This window comes from Marmota monax, unplaced genomic scaffold (genome assembly GCF_021218885.2).
Source record: "Marmota monax isolate L192 unplaced genomic scaffold, Marmota_monax_Labrador192_F-V1.1 WCK01_AAM20220418_F8-fsc00038, whole genome shotgun sequence".
NCBI lineage: Eukaryota > Metazoa > Chordata > Mammalia > Rodentia > Sciuridae > Marmota > Marmota monax.
Genome location: NW_026692498.1, coordinates 1,120,594 through 1,135,891, shown reverse-complemented (window position 1 = coordinate 1,135,891; position 15,298 = coordinate 1,120,594). Strand labels below are relative to the sequence as shown.

Below are 15,298 nucleotides of genomic sequence, written 5' to 3'. Positions count from 1 at the left end.
CACTCTAGCCCCTGGGACGTCACACGGACCCCAAGATCCACCCCAAACAGAATGGCAGCTCTGAGTGGACTGGGAAAGAGGGCTCTGACCAGCCAATTAGAACCCCACAACATGCCAGCTGTTTCCAAATGAGCTGGGGGTGACAGGCGATTCCCAGTAAGATGCAGGTGACTAAGCACCTGCAATAAAGGGCGTCATGGTCCTGCCCAAGAAACCAACCAACACCAGGGAGACCTGTCCCAGGCACCAGGAGCCCCCACAAGCTCAGGGCACAGTCCTGGGAGGGAGGAAACAGGGCCAGCAGCTGCTCCTCCATGGGGCAGGGGCAGCCACTGTGGGGCCTGCCCCTTTTGTCACAAGGGACCTGGGCTGTGGAGTGAGGCAGCGCCCATGGCAGGGCTCAGCCCAGAAAGGCTTGTGCACACCCCCACATTCAGGACCTGGGGCCCTAACAGCACCAAGAAGGACTTGGAAATGATCCTGAGCCGCAGAGGAACAGCGCCTGGTAGCAAGAAGTGCCATGCACTGGCCACTCGCTGCAGCCTGGCCCACGTAGACAGCCCTGGAGTGCCTGTCAGGGTGGCGTGGGGGCAGCCCACACAACGGCCAGCACCTTCCACTCCAGACACAGGCAAGTTTCAGGGAGGGCTCGGGACGGAGTGTCCCTTGAGCTCCTGCCACTTCTGCTGTCTGGTGTCCGGGCCAGGAAATGGCGGCAGGTGCGTGTGCTCCAGGCTGGCCCGTGCTGCCCAGGCCATGAGCCGGTCATCCTGGGTACCCCAGGTTGGCAAGAGAGCAAGAAGGATGCAGCCTGGGTCCTTGGGGGAGCAGAGGGTCTGGAGGCAAAGGAGACATGGGGTTCCAAGAGCTGGACTCTGAAATGACCAGCCAGGGGCCTCAGCCTCCCCCAGATCCACCACCAGCACATAAGGATGGGGGGCTTCACACCTGCTGCTAGGATGTGGAGGGGCTGTCAGCCAGTAGGACGGGGTCCCCTTCCCTCCTAGGCAGTCACTCAGCCCCTGCCAGCACAGGTTGCCATGGCAACCACAGAGGCAGCTGGACCAACCTCGGTATGATGCGACAGAAGCCGACCCTCCCCAGCCAGAGTCCCCGTAGGTGTCCACCGACCACAGGTGTCCACCTCCCACACGGCCCGGGCCTCAGAAGTACTGCAGCAAGGGTGGGTGTTCTAGGAGACCCTGTCTGAGAGCTATGGGGCCTCCTCCAAGGCATGCGCTGCTCAGCACAGGGCAACCCCCTCCTACGGCCCCCCAGGCAGGCAGGCCCTGAGAGCCTTCCCGGGCTCCCTTCCCTGGGGCCACAAGTGCTGTGAAGCCATCAATTTAAGGTTGTGTGGGGAACTGAGAGGCAAACAGCCCCCCCTACCATGCCCCTGTTCTGTGCCCCTGGCCGGGGAGGGAGCCTCTGCCCGAGCCCAACACACACTGGAACTGCATTCTTGTAGAGACAACCCTCCTGGAGGAGGGTGGGACCCCTCCCCCCTCCCCCCTCCCTACTCCAGCCCCCATAGTGCCACGTTAGATTTTGATTAACTGGTTTCTGCAACTCAGTATTGTAAAATCAGCCCAGTGAGATCACTTGCTGAACCCCCACTGCTCAGAAATGCCATGGGGCTGCTGTCGGGGCTGCTGTCCTAGCGGGAGGCCCTCCGTCCCCTCCCTACAGCACAGACCTGGGGTCTGGAGAGCTACTGACAAGGCCATGGGCCAGCCCACCTGCAGAGTGGCAGCCCGGGGACCCCAGAAAGAGAAGTCTTTGGGAGGATGCTGGCACTTTCTGTGAAGGCACATGCAGGGTGGGGGCAGGGAGGTCAGCGTGGGCCAGGAGAGATGAGCAGAGTGTGGGAGGGAGGAGAGGCAGGGCCTCTGGCTGGGGGTCAGACATCTGGAGGCCCCAGTGCACTCCATAGGGGGGGGCTCCACAGTGACATGACCAGAGGAGACCCAGCCACCGGCGATCCCTGCACAGTGCTGTCCAGACCCTTGGAATGGCAAGAAAGCTGTGCTGGACAGAGTGCAGGGGGCTGGGGGCTGGGGGCTGGGGCATTCAGCAGGCCTGTCTGGGATGGCTGGGGGTGGGGAGGAGAGGTGGCAGGGCAGCTCAGCAGATCCCCTCCCCCAAACGCCACAGCAGAGCCCCAGAGCCCGAGGCTGCTCCCTCCTGCCCTGCTCGCAGGCCCCACCCCTCAAGGGCCCCAGGGATGGGTGATGGGGTTGCCATGGTGATGAGGTTGGGGATGCCTTCCTTGGGAAGCCCCAGGGAGCCTCCGCCTGTCATCCCACACACAGGCAGACACAGGCACCCAGACCTGCACACACGCACGTGACCTGTGCATGCACAGACTTGTGCACCCCCACACCAACCCACATACGTGCTCATGACACAGACACAGGCACACACCCTCGAGCCCCAGCCCTAGGCTGCAGACTCCAGCCTCCTCCATCTCTGGCCTCAAGCCTCTTTACAAGCTGCTGGCTGGGGTCCTGCCGTCCTCCCTCCAGGCCCTGTGACAGCCCAGCAATGGGCCCACCCTCCCAGAAGCACAGCTGGCAAAGGGTCTGCTTGCCAGAACCACAGCTGCCCCTGGCCCACTTGCTCCCTCTCACCTGCCCTACCTCCCCATACTGAGGGCTCAGTTCCCCTCAGTGATGTCCTCCACTGGTGTGTGGGCCCAGCAGGACCCCAGCATCACTGAGTGGTCAGTGAGAGCACTTCCTCGGTCCAGGGACACCTCTGGTCCCCACTGCTGAGGCAGGCATGAGGAGTGGGGCCCAGAGGGCCAGGAAGGCCCAGCTCCCACAGCTCAGTGCTGAGTCCCAGAACTGCCATTGGGCGGGCAGGGTGCCCCTGGCCCTCCCTGCTACAGCCTGGGCCCAACCCACACGGGAATGACCTTTTTGTAGGGATGCACCCTCCTGGAGATGAGTGGGAACCCCCACCCCAACACCCCTGGTGCCAGGTGGTCACATTAGATTTCTACTAAACAGAGCTGCCCTGCCCCACCTAAGTCATCTGCCAGGTCACTTAGCCAGAGCTTACTGCATGCCCCCTCCATGCCAGGCCCCTGCAGGAGGACTCAGGGAGCTCGAGAGAGGAGGTGCAGGAGCTCAGAGCCTGGGGTGCAGGGGTAGGGACCTCATGAAGCCCAGCAAGCTGAGAGGTGGGCATGGCACAGGCAGGGGCTACAGGGAGGCCGGGCCACACTTTCCAGGGACACCTCTGGGGTCTAACCCAGACGTGAGGGTGCTGTGTGCTGTGGGGCAGTGCAGGAGCTCCAAGTCCTGCCCTGGTGGGGAGGACTGCGGTGGGCCAGAGAGAGGGAGGAGGCGGCGTCTGGCCATTGCCCCGGGTCCAATCACTCCCACGCCCTCTGCAGCAGGGGCAACCTCCCGGGGCCCAGACGCTACCCCCAGACGGACCTGCCACCCAGACAACCAGACACACACACACCCCACCCGCAACACCAGGGAGGGAATCACGCAGGGCCCTGCAGTCACCCACTGCGACAGGGACGGAAGCACTGGCCCAGCCCCCGCTGCGTGAGTGCCTGCTGTCCCCAAGGAGCCGTCTGCGCGGTAATCTCCAGTGTGGGGTAATAATAGAATCTGCTTAGTGGGCAGCAGGCAGGAAGGACAGGGAGAGGAGAGAGGCAGAGCCTGCTGGCCCACGCCCTGGTGCTCCCAAATAACAACATCTGTCCCCAAGTGCCACAGAGCCAGTGGCTGCACCGGAACCTGGGCAGGGCTGGTGCCGGGGCTGGTGGCCTCTGTCATTCCGGGCTCCCTGCCATTCCTCACTGCACTCTCCTCCAGGGGCTAGGACATGAGGTCAGAGGGCCCCACACTGTGCAATCAGCACCCAGGGTCTGCACCCGGCCGGCAGTCAGGCTGGCACTCGATCCTGGCACGCCAACTCCTACAAAGTCCACAAACCTGGGAGGGTGTTCCTGGAGAGGGGACATGACAGGGAACAAGGGTCAGGAAAGGGAGGCATTGGGAATGGGGGCAGAGGACAGGGGCAACATGAGAAGCAAGGCCCACGGGTGAAGTCAGCCCTGGCGCCCTGGGTCCCATCCCTCGGAGGCCTCGGGGTGCTGGAGGCTGGGGGTTGAGGCCAGCTGCAGAAGGGCACAACACCGGCGGCTCCAGGGTGGCCAGGGCAGGGCCACGGGGTGTCTCTGTGGGACTGCGAGGGGCCCCGGCCCCAGATGCCCCCTCCAGAACCCATGAACCCTGCTGGTACCCCATGGGTCTAGCCTGGAGAGGCGTACAGAGGGGCCCACCACATGCCCCAGGAAGGGAGCCAGGCATCTGTCACTGCCTCCATGCCACTGGGCATGGCACTAGAATACTCACACCAGGATAGGACCCTCTCTAAAGAAGCCCAGACACACCCAGACGCAAGGTGCTTGAGGACCTCGCAGGTGAGCATCTAAACCCAGGTCAGGAGCAGGAACCCAGCAGAACCCACCTCCTGCCCCGGCCACCAGCAACCCACCACACGGCCGTGCTCAGCCCGGCCTGCAGGCCACCCCAGGTAGATGAGACACCTAGAAACTCTCCGGTCATGCTCAGCCTGGCCGGATGGGCACGGGCTCAGTTTATGAAGCCATGAAGCCGTGAACCACCAGGAGGGTCACCTTTCCCAAGGCCACACTCATCAGAACAGAGCCGGACACTGCCCTGCCACTGTGGTACCCATGATCAGGCCCCAGGCATCCAGGGCTTCAGTGCCCAGGTCCAGCTCAGCTGATGCCAGATCCACTGGGCCTGGGCTCCATATGGGGAGAGGACAGGCCAGGGCCTCGACACACACACACATGACCTGAGACCACCTAGAGCTTCATGTCAAATCTGTTCTGGGGTCGCCAGCCACCCCCAGGGTGGAAAAGGCTCAATATCCAGGCCCAAGAAGACAGGCAACCAGTGGTAAGTCCCTGAGGCCCAGCAAGAATCAGCTGGAACAGTGATCGGGGAGCATGCCTGTGGCCTCTGGTCACTCTGGAAGAGGCCTGCCTCCCCAGAAGGACTCTCTCAAAGACAAGAGAATGTCCCTCAGAATCAGTGCCACTTGTGAGATTCACAGGGGCTCCTGTAGCAGACAGGCAGCCACATTCAGCCTGGGCAGCACAGACAGGCCTGGGGTCCAGCAGTGCCCACTGGGCCCAGGGCCAGCGTCCCACAGGAGAAGGCCCAGGGTCAGCATCCACCAGCCCCCGCTCTCTGGGAAGTGGTGGCCCCATCAGTCCAGGACTCACGGCTGTGTCCATCCACAGATACACTTGTCACACAGTGGCACTTGCCAGGGGAGCTTCTGTCTGTACTGCTGTGATTAGGTGTGAATCCCCGGATTTGGTTTAGAGCTCACAAACCTCCAATCCGAGACACCCTGGCAGCTGGCTTGGTGCTGATCCTCCTCTGGGAGCCAGGCCCCTAGGGCCTCTCTTCCTTCTCAGCCCCACCTGCCTTCAGCCCATGTTCTCCCCCCAAGCCAGCCCAGGAGGGCAGGAGGGGCTCCCTGAGTCCAGGCCAATCCTAAGTCTCCCAGCCCAGAGGGCTTGGGGCACAGCCTTGAGGGATGCCTGGGTTGGCCTGTGGCCTGGGGGGGTCACCTGGCACCTCTCACCTCTCGCCTCCCAGCGGGTGGGACAGAGACAGCACTGACTCAGCTGAGGCAGCCTAGGGCCCAGCCTGCAGTGGCCTCTCCTCTACAAGCCCCTGTCTACCCCAGGGCCATCCCACACTCCTGCATGTCATCCACTCACAGGCCACAAAGAGCCCAGAAAAAGGGCACCCAGGAGGCTGCACCAGGTGACAGACTGTGTCACTCCCCCACCCCGGGCGCCCACACCCCAGGCCATCGTCCCTGTCAGAGTCACCAGAGGGGTCTGCTGCAGCAGCCCACGAGAAACGCAGCCGATGTCAGAATCAACTACAGGTGGGGGCCATTCTCCACCAGTGACAGACCAGCCTGCAGAAGAGAATGGACACACCTGATGGCCACAGGAGGCCCAGCGCACACCAGGGCCTCGGCTGCAGAGACCTGAGGCCACGGCCGGGGGCAGACCTGGGACTCAGCAGGCAGCAGAGCCCCTGAGCTCCCTCCAGCTGTAGCTGGGGTCTGGGGACCAACACCTGCCGGCAGCCCCCTCACAGAGCAGGCACTGTGGATTTCAGCACAGTCCTGCTGGACAGCTCCCGACAAGCAGCAAGTTGGGCCTGGAAACCAAGGAGAGTGGACGGGGATGGGTGGAGGGCCACCTGAGCTGCCCGTCACCCAGGAGGCTCAGTGCCATGGGTGCAGGGGTCAAGGACCATGTGGTGCCAACTGTCCACATCCTCCAGGGACACGCCCCCACCCCAGGGGCCTATTCTTGAACAGTGGCCTATTCTGCCAGGCTGCCTCAGACCTGGTCAGCAGACCGTAAAACGCACACCTGCACCAAGCATGAGCCCTGACTGACAGGTGAGAGCACACCACATTTCCTGGCACAGCCCCGACCTCAGATGGAACCCAGGTGCCCAGGCAGCAGGTGTGCACAGGTGGGTATCACATGTGTGAGTACGCCTTGAGGCCACAGGTCAGGCGTGGTGGCAAAGCAGCCCCAGAGACAGCAGCTGGGACAGGTATCTTGCAGTCACTGAGCTCCACGTCCACCCTGTCACTGTGCATCTGCTGGACGTGCTGCAGTGTCCCCCACAGTGACCCTCAGAGGCCTTGAAGGTGGACTGAGCGAAAGCCCCTCTCCCAGAGGCCGAGGGGAACAAGGGGCTGTGGCAGAACCCAGCGTCCAGCCAGTCAGGCCTGGGGAGCTGACGCTGAGAGGTCCAGCACCATGAGGAGTCTGGGAGGAAGACTTCCTCAGACCTGCCTGCAGTCCAGCCTGTGGGGCCCGTGGCCACTCCTGCAGCCTCACCTGTCCCCTCCCCAGAAGGAGGGACTGGAGGCCTGGGGTGGCACCTGGGCTTTCTGGGGTGGCAATTCCCGCTCCCAGCAGCAGAACTAAAACGGGCCCTGCTCCTCCTGTGTGACATCCACTCCTGCTGAGATGGCACCCACATGCTTGGCCTGCAGTGAACATTCTGGAACGTGGGAGCCACTGTCCCCAGGCAGACTCAAGTCCACACTTGCTGCCCCCACCCTGGCCTGGTGCTGGGGCATCACGAACAATGGTGATAGACTCAAGGTGGCGCCCCAGCTGGGGGTCAGGGGTTGAGTAAGAGGAGGCAGACAGGCCACAAGCTCCCCTGACCCTCCAGGTGAGGCCCTGACCAGTATCAGCATCAACCATGGGCTTGTCAGGAATGCAGACCATCAGGCCCATCCATAGCCCAGCCTTGGTGACACAGGGCAAAGGACCCCTGAGAACGGTCCCCACCCAGGGCCCAGTGGGCACTGGCCATGGCCTGGGGGAGAGCTCAGACCCCTGCTGTCCCCTGGGTAGCAGATGCAGAATGGCCAGCAGAGGAGGTCCAGGCTTCAGGGGACAGTCCTTCAAAGTTAAACTGCTGCACCAGACTGGACTTCTGCTGGTATCTAGAAATCAGCATTAGTTTCCAGGGTGACAAAGACACCGCCACCTAAGAGCCTGCCTTCTCAGGCCAGACACAAGAACACTTAGTAAACCCTGCCTGGGACGCGCTTCAAATAATGGGCCTGGGGTGTGAAGCAAAACTGGCCCGATGTCCTGCAGCCAAGGCCGGAGCCTGCTGGGTTCCAGAGAGTCCTCTCCACATCCATGTCAGGAAATGTCATGACCGGGGTGAGCCCAGGGCTGGAACGCAGTTCCCACAAAAGCCCCTAACCCCACAGAAGTCCCAGGAACCACAGAGCTGAGGGTCAGCAGCCCCAAGTGTGAAGGCTGGGAGCTGAAGGGCCACAGTGGACCTGCTGCTCCGATGCCTGCAGGCAGAAGGCAGGGGCTAGGGTGGGTGAGGCCACTCCAGGGGTCACCATGACCACACATGGCCAAGGGACAGGGACAGAACAAATCCCTTCACCAGCCCAGGGCCTGTGAGGCAGGGGGACAGCAGCTGCCAGCCAGAGCCCTGGGGGACTGTGCTGGCCATGCATCTCCTCGGCTGGGCACAGCTGGCCGGCTGGCTTGGCCACAATCCTCATCATCCCTCCCTGCTCGCTGCCCCACAGATGAAAATCCCATCAGCTGAGGGGGTGAGCAGGCACAATGACCATCTGTCCTCGTCTCTCCTGCTGCATCCCAGGCCCCTCCAGCTGCACGCCTCCAATCCCAAGGGAACCACTGGCCACAGCACCAGGCCAGGCCCCCACTCAGCCCGTGCAAGGACGTCCTCAGGTATCATTTCTCTGTCTCGCCCAGGCCAACTCACAGGTGGGGAAGCCCAGGCGTGAAGACAAGCGATCCCCACCTGCAGGCTGGGCTCCCACCCAAGCACCTGGAGGTGGCCCTGCCCATGACTAGACCTCGGGGCCCAGACACGCTGGGACGGGGCTGCCCAGCCCCAGGCTGGCTGGAGGGGCCCTTGTGCCACGGGAGGACTGCAGTGTTGTGCCAGCAGCCCCCTGAAGCCCCCTGCAAGCCCCGAGGAGGAGCAGTCCACAGCAGGGACTAGCGGACTCTAAGCCCAGCCAGGGGCTCAAGGCCTCAGGAAACCGCAGGGCACACGGAAGCTGCTGCTCTCAATGGCCAGGGCCTCCTGGGCCCCTAGGTAAGTCCCAGGCCTCAGGGCCATGCTTGCTCCCATGTACTCCCTGCCCACCAAAGACCTCCAGGCTTGGCCAGGCCCTGCTGTGTGCCCAGCAGGAGGGGCATCTGAAGACGAGGAGGAGGGCAGGGCATTCTGAGGAGGGAGCTGCTCCTGCTGCTGAACTCAGGTCTCTGAGACAAAGTGAGTTAAGAACCCAGGCTGCCTCTCACCCCTAGTGCCACCAGCCAGCAGCAGTGCCAAGGCCCCTGCTGGGGCCACCTCTGGCCAGCACCTTTCCTGGGGAAGATGGGATACCTTGACACCTCTGGCCAATGTGAGAAAACTCTCAGACCCAGGGCAGGAAGGTCGCCTGCTCAGGAAACAGTAGGCAGAGCCCAGGTGAGCCTCCGGCCAGCATAGCCACATGGTAGCAACCCCAGCAAATTAGCCCTGCTCTGGCCACAGGTCCCTGAAGCTGGCCTCAGTTACCCACAGTCATGTGGTGTGACCCAGAAGTCCTTCTCCCTGGACACTGGGAGCCCACCAGGCAAGGCCACCCCAGCCCCTGCCCTGGCTTGTTCGCCCAGGCAAGACGTTGCCCAGCAGCCCGGGTCCCCCTGGGCTTCCCAGCCACGCCATCCCTCCGAGGCCACATTCCTGACCATGCAGGCTTTCCCTGCAAACCGCCCACAGCTCTGAGCCTTACTGACGTGCAGCTGCCCCCGCCTACATCACTGGCCACGCAGCAGCTGTCCAGGCTGCCCTACCGTCTCTGCCTGAGGGCCGGGAAGACCAACACTGCCCTTCAGGACCCTTGTGCCCCCAGCCTCAGCTCAGAGTGGGCAGCAATGAGGTGAATTCCCCGAGGCCCTCCATCCTGATGCAGGCCAGGAACTCCTGCCCCCAGGAGCACTCCAGAGGATCCCAGGACTCCCAACCTGGCCCTGTCCCCCATCCCAACCAGCCCAGAACTGTCGGCTCAACCCTGGCCAGGCCCACAAGGATGCTGTGGCCACCCATGGAAAGTGGATCTGTTCCCACAGACCAGGACCCCTGGGGCAGGTAGGACCTGATCTTAGCCTGAGGACAAGTGCCACCAGACTCTACACACATCAACCTACGAGACCCTCATGTTCTGCCAGGGAGGTGCCCTCACCACCCTGGTTCAGGGAGGAATTCTAGACCCAACCTCCGGCCAGGACACCAGAGGCCACAGAAAGAAGAGGTTTCTCTTTAAAGGCTGGACGGGGGACACTGTCCTACAGGCGGGGCTTGACTCCCAGCTGCTGGGCTCCGGAACACTGGCCCCTCAGAAGTGGTGGAACAAGGCCTGGACGGAGCAGGCTGGGCTCTGAGAGGCGGCCAGCCTGGCACAATCTCTGCTTTGTCCCTGGAGCCTCAGTCCCAGCCCAGCCTCCATCCTGTCCAGAGCCCAGGTCAGCCTAACCAGCCGGCTTTCCTGGGGTGAGGCCTTGGGGAGGCCTGCGGGCAGCTTGGCCACCTTGGGCTGGAACCTGGGCCTAGAGCCAAGCACACGGAGGCCTACCCCTGACCCCACCACCTGCAGGCACCAGGACATTCTGGCACCCTCAACTCCCTGCAGAGTACAGGACAACATGAGAGACGGCCAGCAGCCCCTGACAGATGCCCCTGCTGCCCACTACCACACAACAGTTGTGCCTGGCCCAGGCACCATCCAGCCTTGGAGCCTCACAAAAGTTCCATGGAAACCCATTCCACAGATAGGAGTCCTGAGGCTCAAAGCCCCTCTGCTGCCTGGTGGCCAGAGCCCAGGAGGACCATGCACAGAGGCCAGGCCAGTGAGACAGAACCACCCATCAAACGGCAGCGACCCCAGGGGTCTGCACACAGAGGTGCGGCCTCCAGAGGCAGCCTCACTGTCCCCAGGTACCGCCCAAGGAGAGTCACCCACAGACTTCCCTACCCCTGGGGCTGCACTCAGTGTTGCCCGTCTGCTGCGAAGAGAAGGGGCCGAGCCCGGGCGGGGCCCGTGGCCAGCAGAGGACACTGTTGCTGCCTGCCCACCCTGCACTCAGGACACTCCGCTAACACTAGGAGAGAAACCAGGACAGACAGTAGGGCACAGGGCCCACCCCACTGGGGCCCACACTCAGGAGCAGGCCAGGGCCAGCTGCAGGACAAGCAGCAGGCAGCCCTAGGGCCCTGAAGCACCGTCCTTGCTGGCCTTGAGCTGGCTGCTTGGGGACAGGAGCCGGCCACAGGGGTAGATCAGGAGTCCACACACCAGTGACAACCAGCACAACACGTGGCCACCCTGTGAGCACTCCGGGCAGGCAGGGAAGGGGCAGGACGCAGGAGCCTGCTGGCAGCTCTGTCGCAGTGGCACCTCAGTGGTCCCAGCCGGGCTCCCCCTGAGCCTAGGTGAGGATCTGTCAGAAACAGACTCCCCAGAGGGCTGGTGAAGGGTGGCCAAGCTTCACATCGCAGGGAGGGCCAGCCAGGCAGCTGTGTAGGCCATGTGCTCGACAGTCCAGACCAGCCCCACCTGGGCGACATCAGGGCAGAGACCAGCCACAGCCCACCCTGGAACAGCAGCCCTGCAGGGGCCTGCCACACCAGTGTCCTCACGGGGTCAGGCAGAGCCTACTCCTACTCACAGCCAGCACTTCAGGACACACCTCAGTATGGGCACCCGGGCCAGGGCTCCTGCCCAGCACGCCTTTCCAGTACAAGTGGTCCCTGGCCCTGCAGGCGCCCCACCGTGCCAGTGACAGTGCAGCAGACCATACAGGTGCCTCAGTGGGTCGGACCCTCTGGGCCAAGCTGTCCCCTTGGGGACAGTCCTCACAGACCAGCTCCCAACCTGGAATGGGCTCTGAGGCAGGGTCTGCACTGCTGGAGGAGGGCTGGGGTGGCACCCGGGCTGTCTGGGCGGAGACCCGAGCAGGACAGAAGCCAGGTGGGACAGCTGCCCACCCCAACACTCAACTGCGACTGTCCTGTGTGGGCAGCCCTCTCCCAGGCTTCCCTCCCCCCAGGAACACTGTCCTTGCTGGCAGACTGGGTTCTGAGGCCCAGTTCCCTTGTGGGCATAGCTGGTCAGACAGCAGGGTCTGATGTGGGGGAGGGGACTGCACCATCACCTGTGAGACTCGCAGAAGGCCCACCTGGTGGCATGGTGACCACCAGACGCAACCTATGTCCCCAAAATGGAGTTCTGTCACCTATACCACCACAGAGGTCACCAGGTCCCGTCCAGTCAGCCACACGTCCCTTGGGCCTCAGCACCACACAGCACCTCAGGTGGGTCCCTCCCTGCCTTTGCTCCACTTCACCAAACCAACATGGTCCCAGCACCCACCTCCTTCCCCTTTGTGTCTTCCTCAGCTCTGCCGCTTTCTCCCCTCCAGGTGGCACCTGCAACTTCCAGGGACATCCTCAGTTCTGCCACGTTCCCCTCATACCAGTCTCACCCTCGCCCCCCTCTGTCTATCACTTGCCCCAAACTAACTGGCTTCACCACCCTGGACACCTCTCCAGGCCACCAACTGCCAGAGAGTTCCACTTGGGAAGAGAGGTCCCAGGTCCCCTCACCCACCAGCTGTGACCGAAGCTGGGAAAGCTGGAGGCAGGTGAGTTGGACGGCAGGGACTTGGTGGGTAGCCTTCATGTCCATTCCCAGTCCTTGGCATGGCTGACCCTTCCCTGAGAGCCCTGTCACTACCTCCTCCCCTCCCCTGCTTCTGGATGAAGGGACTCTAGGCACAACGGGGCTCCAAAAACAGCCAGGGCCCACAGTCCCCTCCCTCCTCCCACAGGGTCCTCCCGGGTCCTCCTGGGCTACCAAAGCCGAGCTCTGGTTTCCGCAGGAAGGTGCCTGATGTTTACCACTGAGCCCGCAGGATGAGGGCCATGCAATGCTCCCTCCAGGACCTAGGCAGGTGCTGCCTAGGCTTGCAGGGTCTCCCACTCCTGCCGGTACCATGGTGGCAGGGACTGTGTTCTGGTGTCCCTGCAGGGGCCAAGCCCCATAAGTGACTGAACAAGAGTTTCTTGGATAATGGAAAAGCCCAGCAGAGCCCTTGCTGGTGGATTCCCCCTGCCAGCCCAGCAACAACTGCCCCAGGTCCCAGCACAAGTCCTCAGGACCACAAGGTCCATAGGCGGTGGTAGACAGAGGCAGAGCCCACACTCTCCCCTGAGGTCTCCCTGCAGGAAGTCTGTCCCCCTCTGGAGTAAAGGGCAGGTCTGGAACACAGCAACTCTGCCCAGCACACACACACACACACACACACACACACACGGCCCATATCCACGAAGATGACCCCTCACAGAAGACAAGTGCTGTGGTGGACTTCCTGGCTACACATTTACACTGTAGCCACCAGAACTCTGGATCAGGCTGCTTCCTGGATGCAGGGCAGAGAGGCTGCTTAGGCTGCCTTCTCAGTTCTGCACACACCTTTCACAGCCATGGCTGCTAATGGGAAGAACCTCCCATACTTAACTGTAGGGCAGTATAACCCAGTGGGGAGCAGAGAGACTAGCCCCTGCCCCCAGGGGCCGGAGGCACTGCACATAACCTACGCTGTCATCGGCTGCATAGAGAGGGTGTCTCGTGATGACATTTTATTGGTATGATAATTAGACCATTTCCCTGCCTCCTGCGCTAGGCTGCCCTGGGCCCTTCCTTCGCCAAGGATGTCACAAACTAGTTGTCCTTCCCTGGAAAGGTGCCTCTCCTGGACTCAGCTGAACCACAGCTGTCTGTGCTTCCTCCTCAAGTCCAGGCACAAGCCCTGGGCTGGGCCCTGGGACTCAGCGAGAGGAGGCAGATCCTAGCAGCCCAGATCCTTCCTGCCTCTGCTACATCACGGCTGCCACCCTCCCCAAGAGCCCAGGCTGGCCCACTTTCTTCCCAGACACAACTGCCTAGCTCTGCGTCCTGTGGCCCTGGGGTGCTTGCAGAGGGATTCCTGGGCCCCCACTCTTGTGGGCAACCTCCTGCTATCCTCCATCCCTGGGCTCTGGGGAACTTTCCAAAAAGAAAAGAAGTGGTCAGTGCCAATTAAACCTTTGGGCCACCAGAGATAGGCTGGTCCTGGGAGAAGAAAGAAAATGGCTGAGTCCCAGCCTCCCACAAAGAGGACTGTGTGAACGCGCCTGGCTGACCAGATGAGGGGGCTGGCCAAGCCCAACCAGGCCTGGAAAGTTAGCCAAATGCAAGGGGAGCTGTGCACACTGCTAGCCCAGGGTTGGGCCTTGCGGGGACCTAACCTGTCACGGGAAAGACAACCAAGACCAGCCAGAAAGTCCCCTCCTCTGTAGACCCTGGGTCTGCTCCAGGGGCCAGACCTGGATACTGATCCAGGCCCTGTAACAGTCACCCTCTTCCTCCCCTAGGGAGCACAGTGTCGCATACACGGAGGCCTGAGGTTGGGAGAAGAGGAAGGCGCTGTCCAGCTCTCTGACGGGTCCTTGCTCTCTCCCACCCCCTCCGCGAACGGAGGTCCGGGACTGGCCAGTGGGGCTCCGGGGGCCAGGACCGCCGGGGTGGCGCGGCCGGGGCGCAGCTGCTCCAGCAGCACGCCTATTAGCGCGGCGCGGCAGACGGCAGATGGGCTCCCGCTCGGCCCCCTCCTCTCGCGGCACAATGGGCCCCAGCGCTAGGGTGCACAATGCGGCCCGGCCCGCGCACCTGCAGCGGGGCCGCCGGGCGCTGCCAGGCCGTGTTTTGCGCCCCACCGCGGTGCGCCCCGGGCCGTGCCGCGTGTCCTTGGGCCGCGCCCGGCCGACCGCAGCCGCGCGGCCTGCCGGGCTCCGCGGAGGGACCCAGGCGCAGGGCTGACGGGGGCGCACGAGCCGCCCATTGTTCACGGCCGCCGGCTCGGGCCGGGCCTGCAGCATCACGACTAAGGCAGCTTTCCTCGGCCCCGCCCGGCGGGTCCGCACGGCCTCCCCGGAGGTGCGCCCGCCCGCCAGCCCGCCTGACCAGCGTCCCGGGCCACTCGCGCCCCTAGATCGCCCGCGTCCTCTCGCGCCGCGCCCGGCACCCCCCGCCCGCCCCCAGCGCCGGCGCGCACGCACCTGTCTGCCCCTTGCCCAGCGTCTTCTCCAGCCGGTAGGGCCCCACATACTGCGCGTGCTGCGCCCCGCCGCCGTCCTTCCCCGTCGATGTCATCGCTCCCGGGCCCCGCGCCGGCGAGTGGGCGCCCGGGCGCGGGCAGGGAGGGGCCGGCCAGCCGTGCGTCCGCGTCCGCCGAGTGCCGTCCGCGCTGACCCGGCCGGCGGCGCCCCCGGGAGGGCCGCGCTGCTTTGCGCCCCCGCCGCGCCCCGCCGCCCCCCGCGCCGCTCGCGCCGCTCGCGCCGCGCCCGTCTGAGGCCCGGCCGGGGTGATGCCTCCGCCTCGTCGAGAGGACAGGGCGGGCGGGGGGAACCAGGCTTCCGCCGCCGCCGCCGCCGCCGCCGAGGCCCGCGCCCCGCGCCCCGCGCCCCCAGCGCACGCCCGTCCGCGGCCGCGCTGCCGAGCCGAGCCCAGCCGAGCAGCCGAGCCCAGCCGAGCCACGCCGCCGAACTGAGCCTCTCTGCCGAGCCCAGCCGAGCAGCCGAGTCGAGCCGAGCAGAGC

The 15,298-nt window shown here is 63.8% G+C and overlaps 1 protein-coding gene across 10 annotated transcripts in view; it reads right to left on the bottom strand.

Moving 5' to 3' along the window:
* Positions 1-14,883, bottom strand: part of Brsk2 (BR serine/threonine kinase 2) — a 53,723-nt gene extending 38,840 nt beyond the window's left edge. For all 10 annotated transcript variants that reach the window (XR_009226824.1, XR_009226826.1, XR_009226825.1 and 7 more), the window contains exon 1: positions 14,760-14,883. Coding sequence is in view for 7 of the 10 variants with exons in the window: in XM_058579343.1 (XP_058435326.1) it covers positions 14,760-14,853 (94 nt within the window). In the remaining 3 variants the exon portion in view is untranslated. The remainder of the gene's footprint in view (positions 1-14,759) is intronic.
* Between the last annotated feature and the right edge of the window lie 415 nt (positions 14,884-15,298).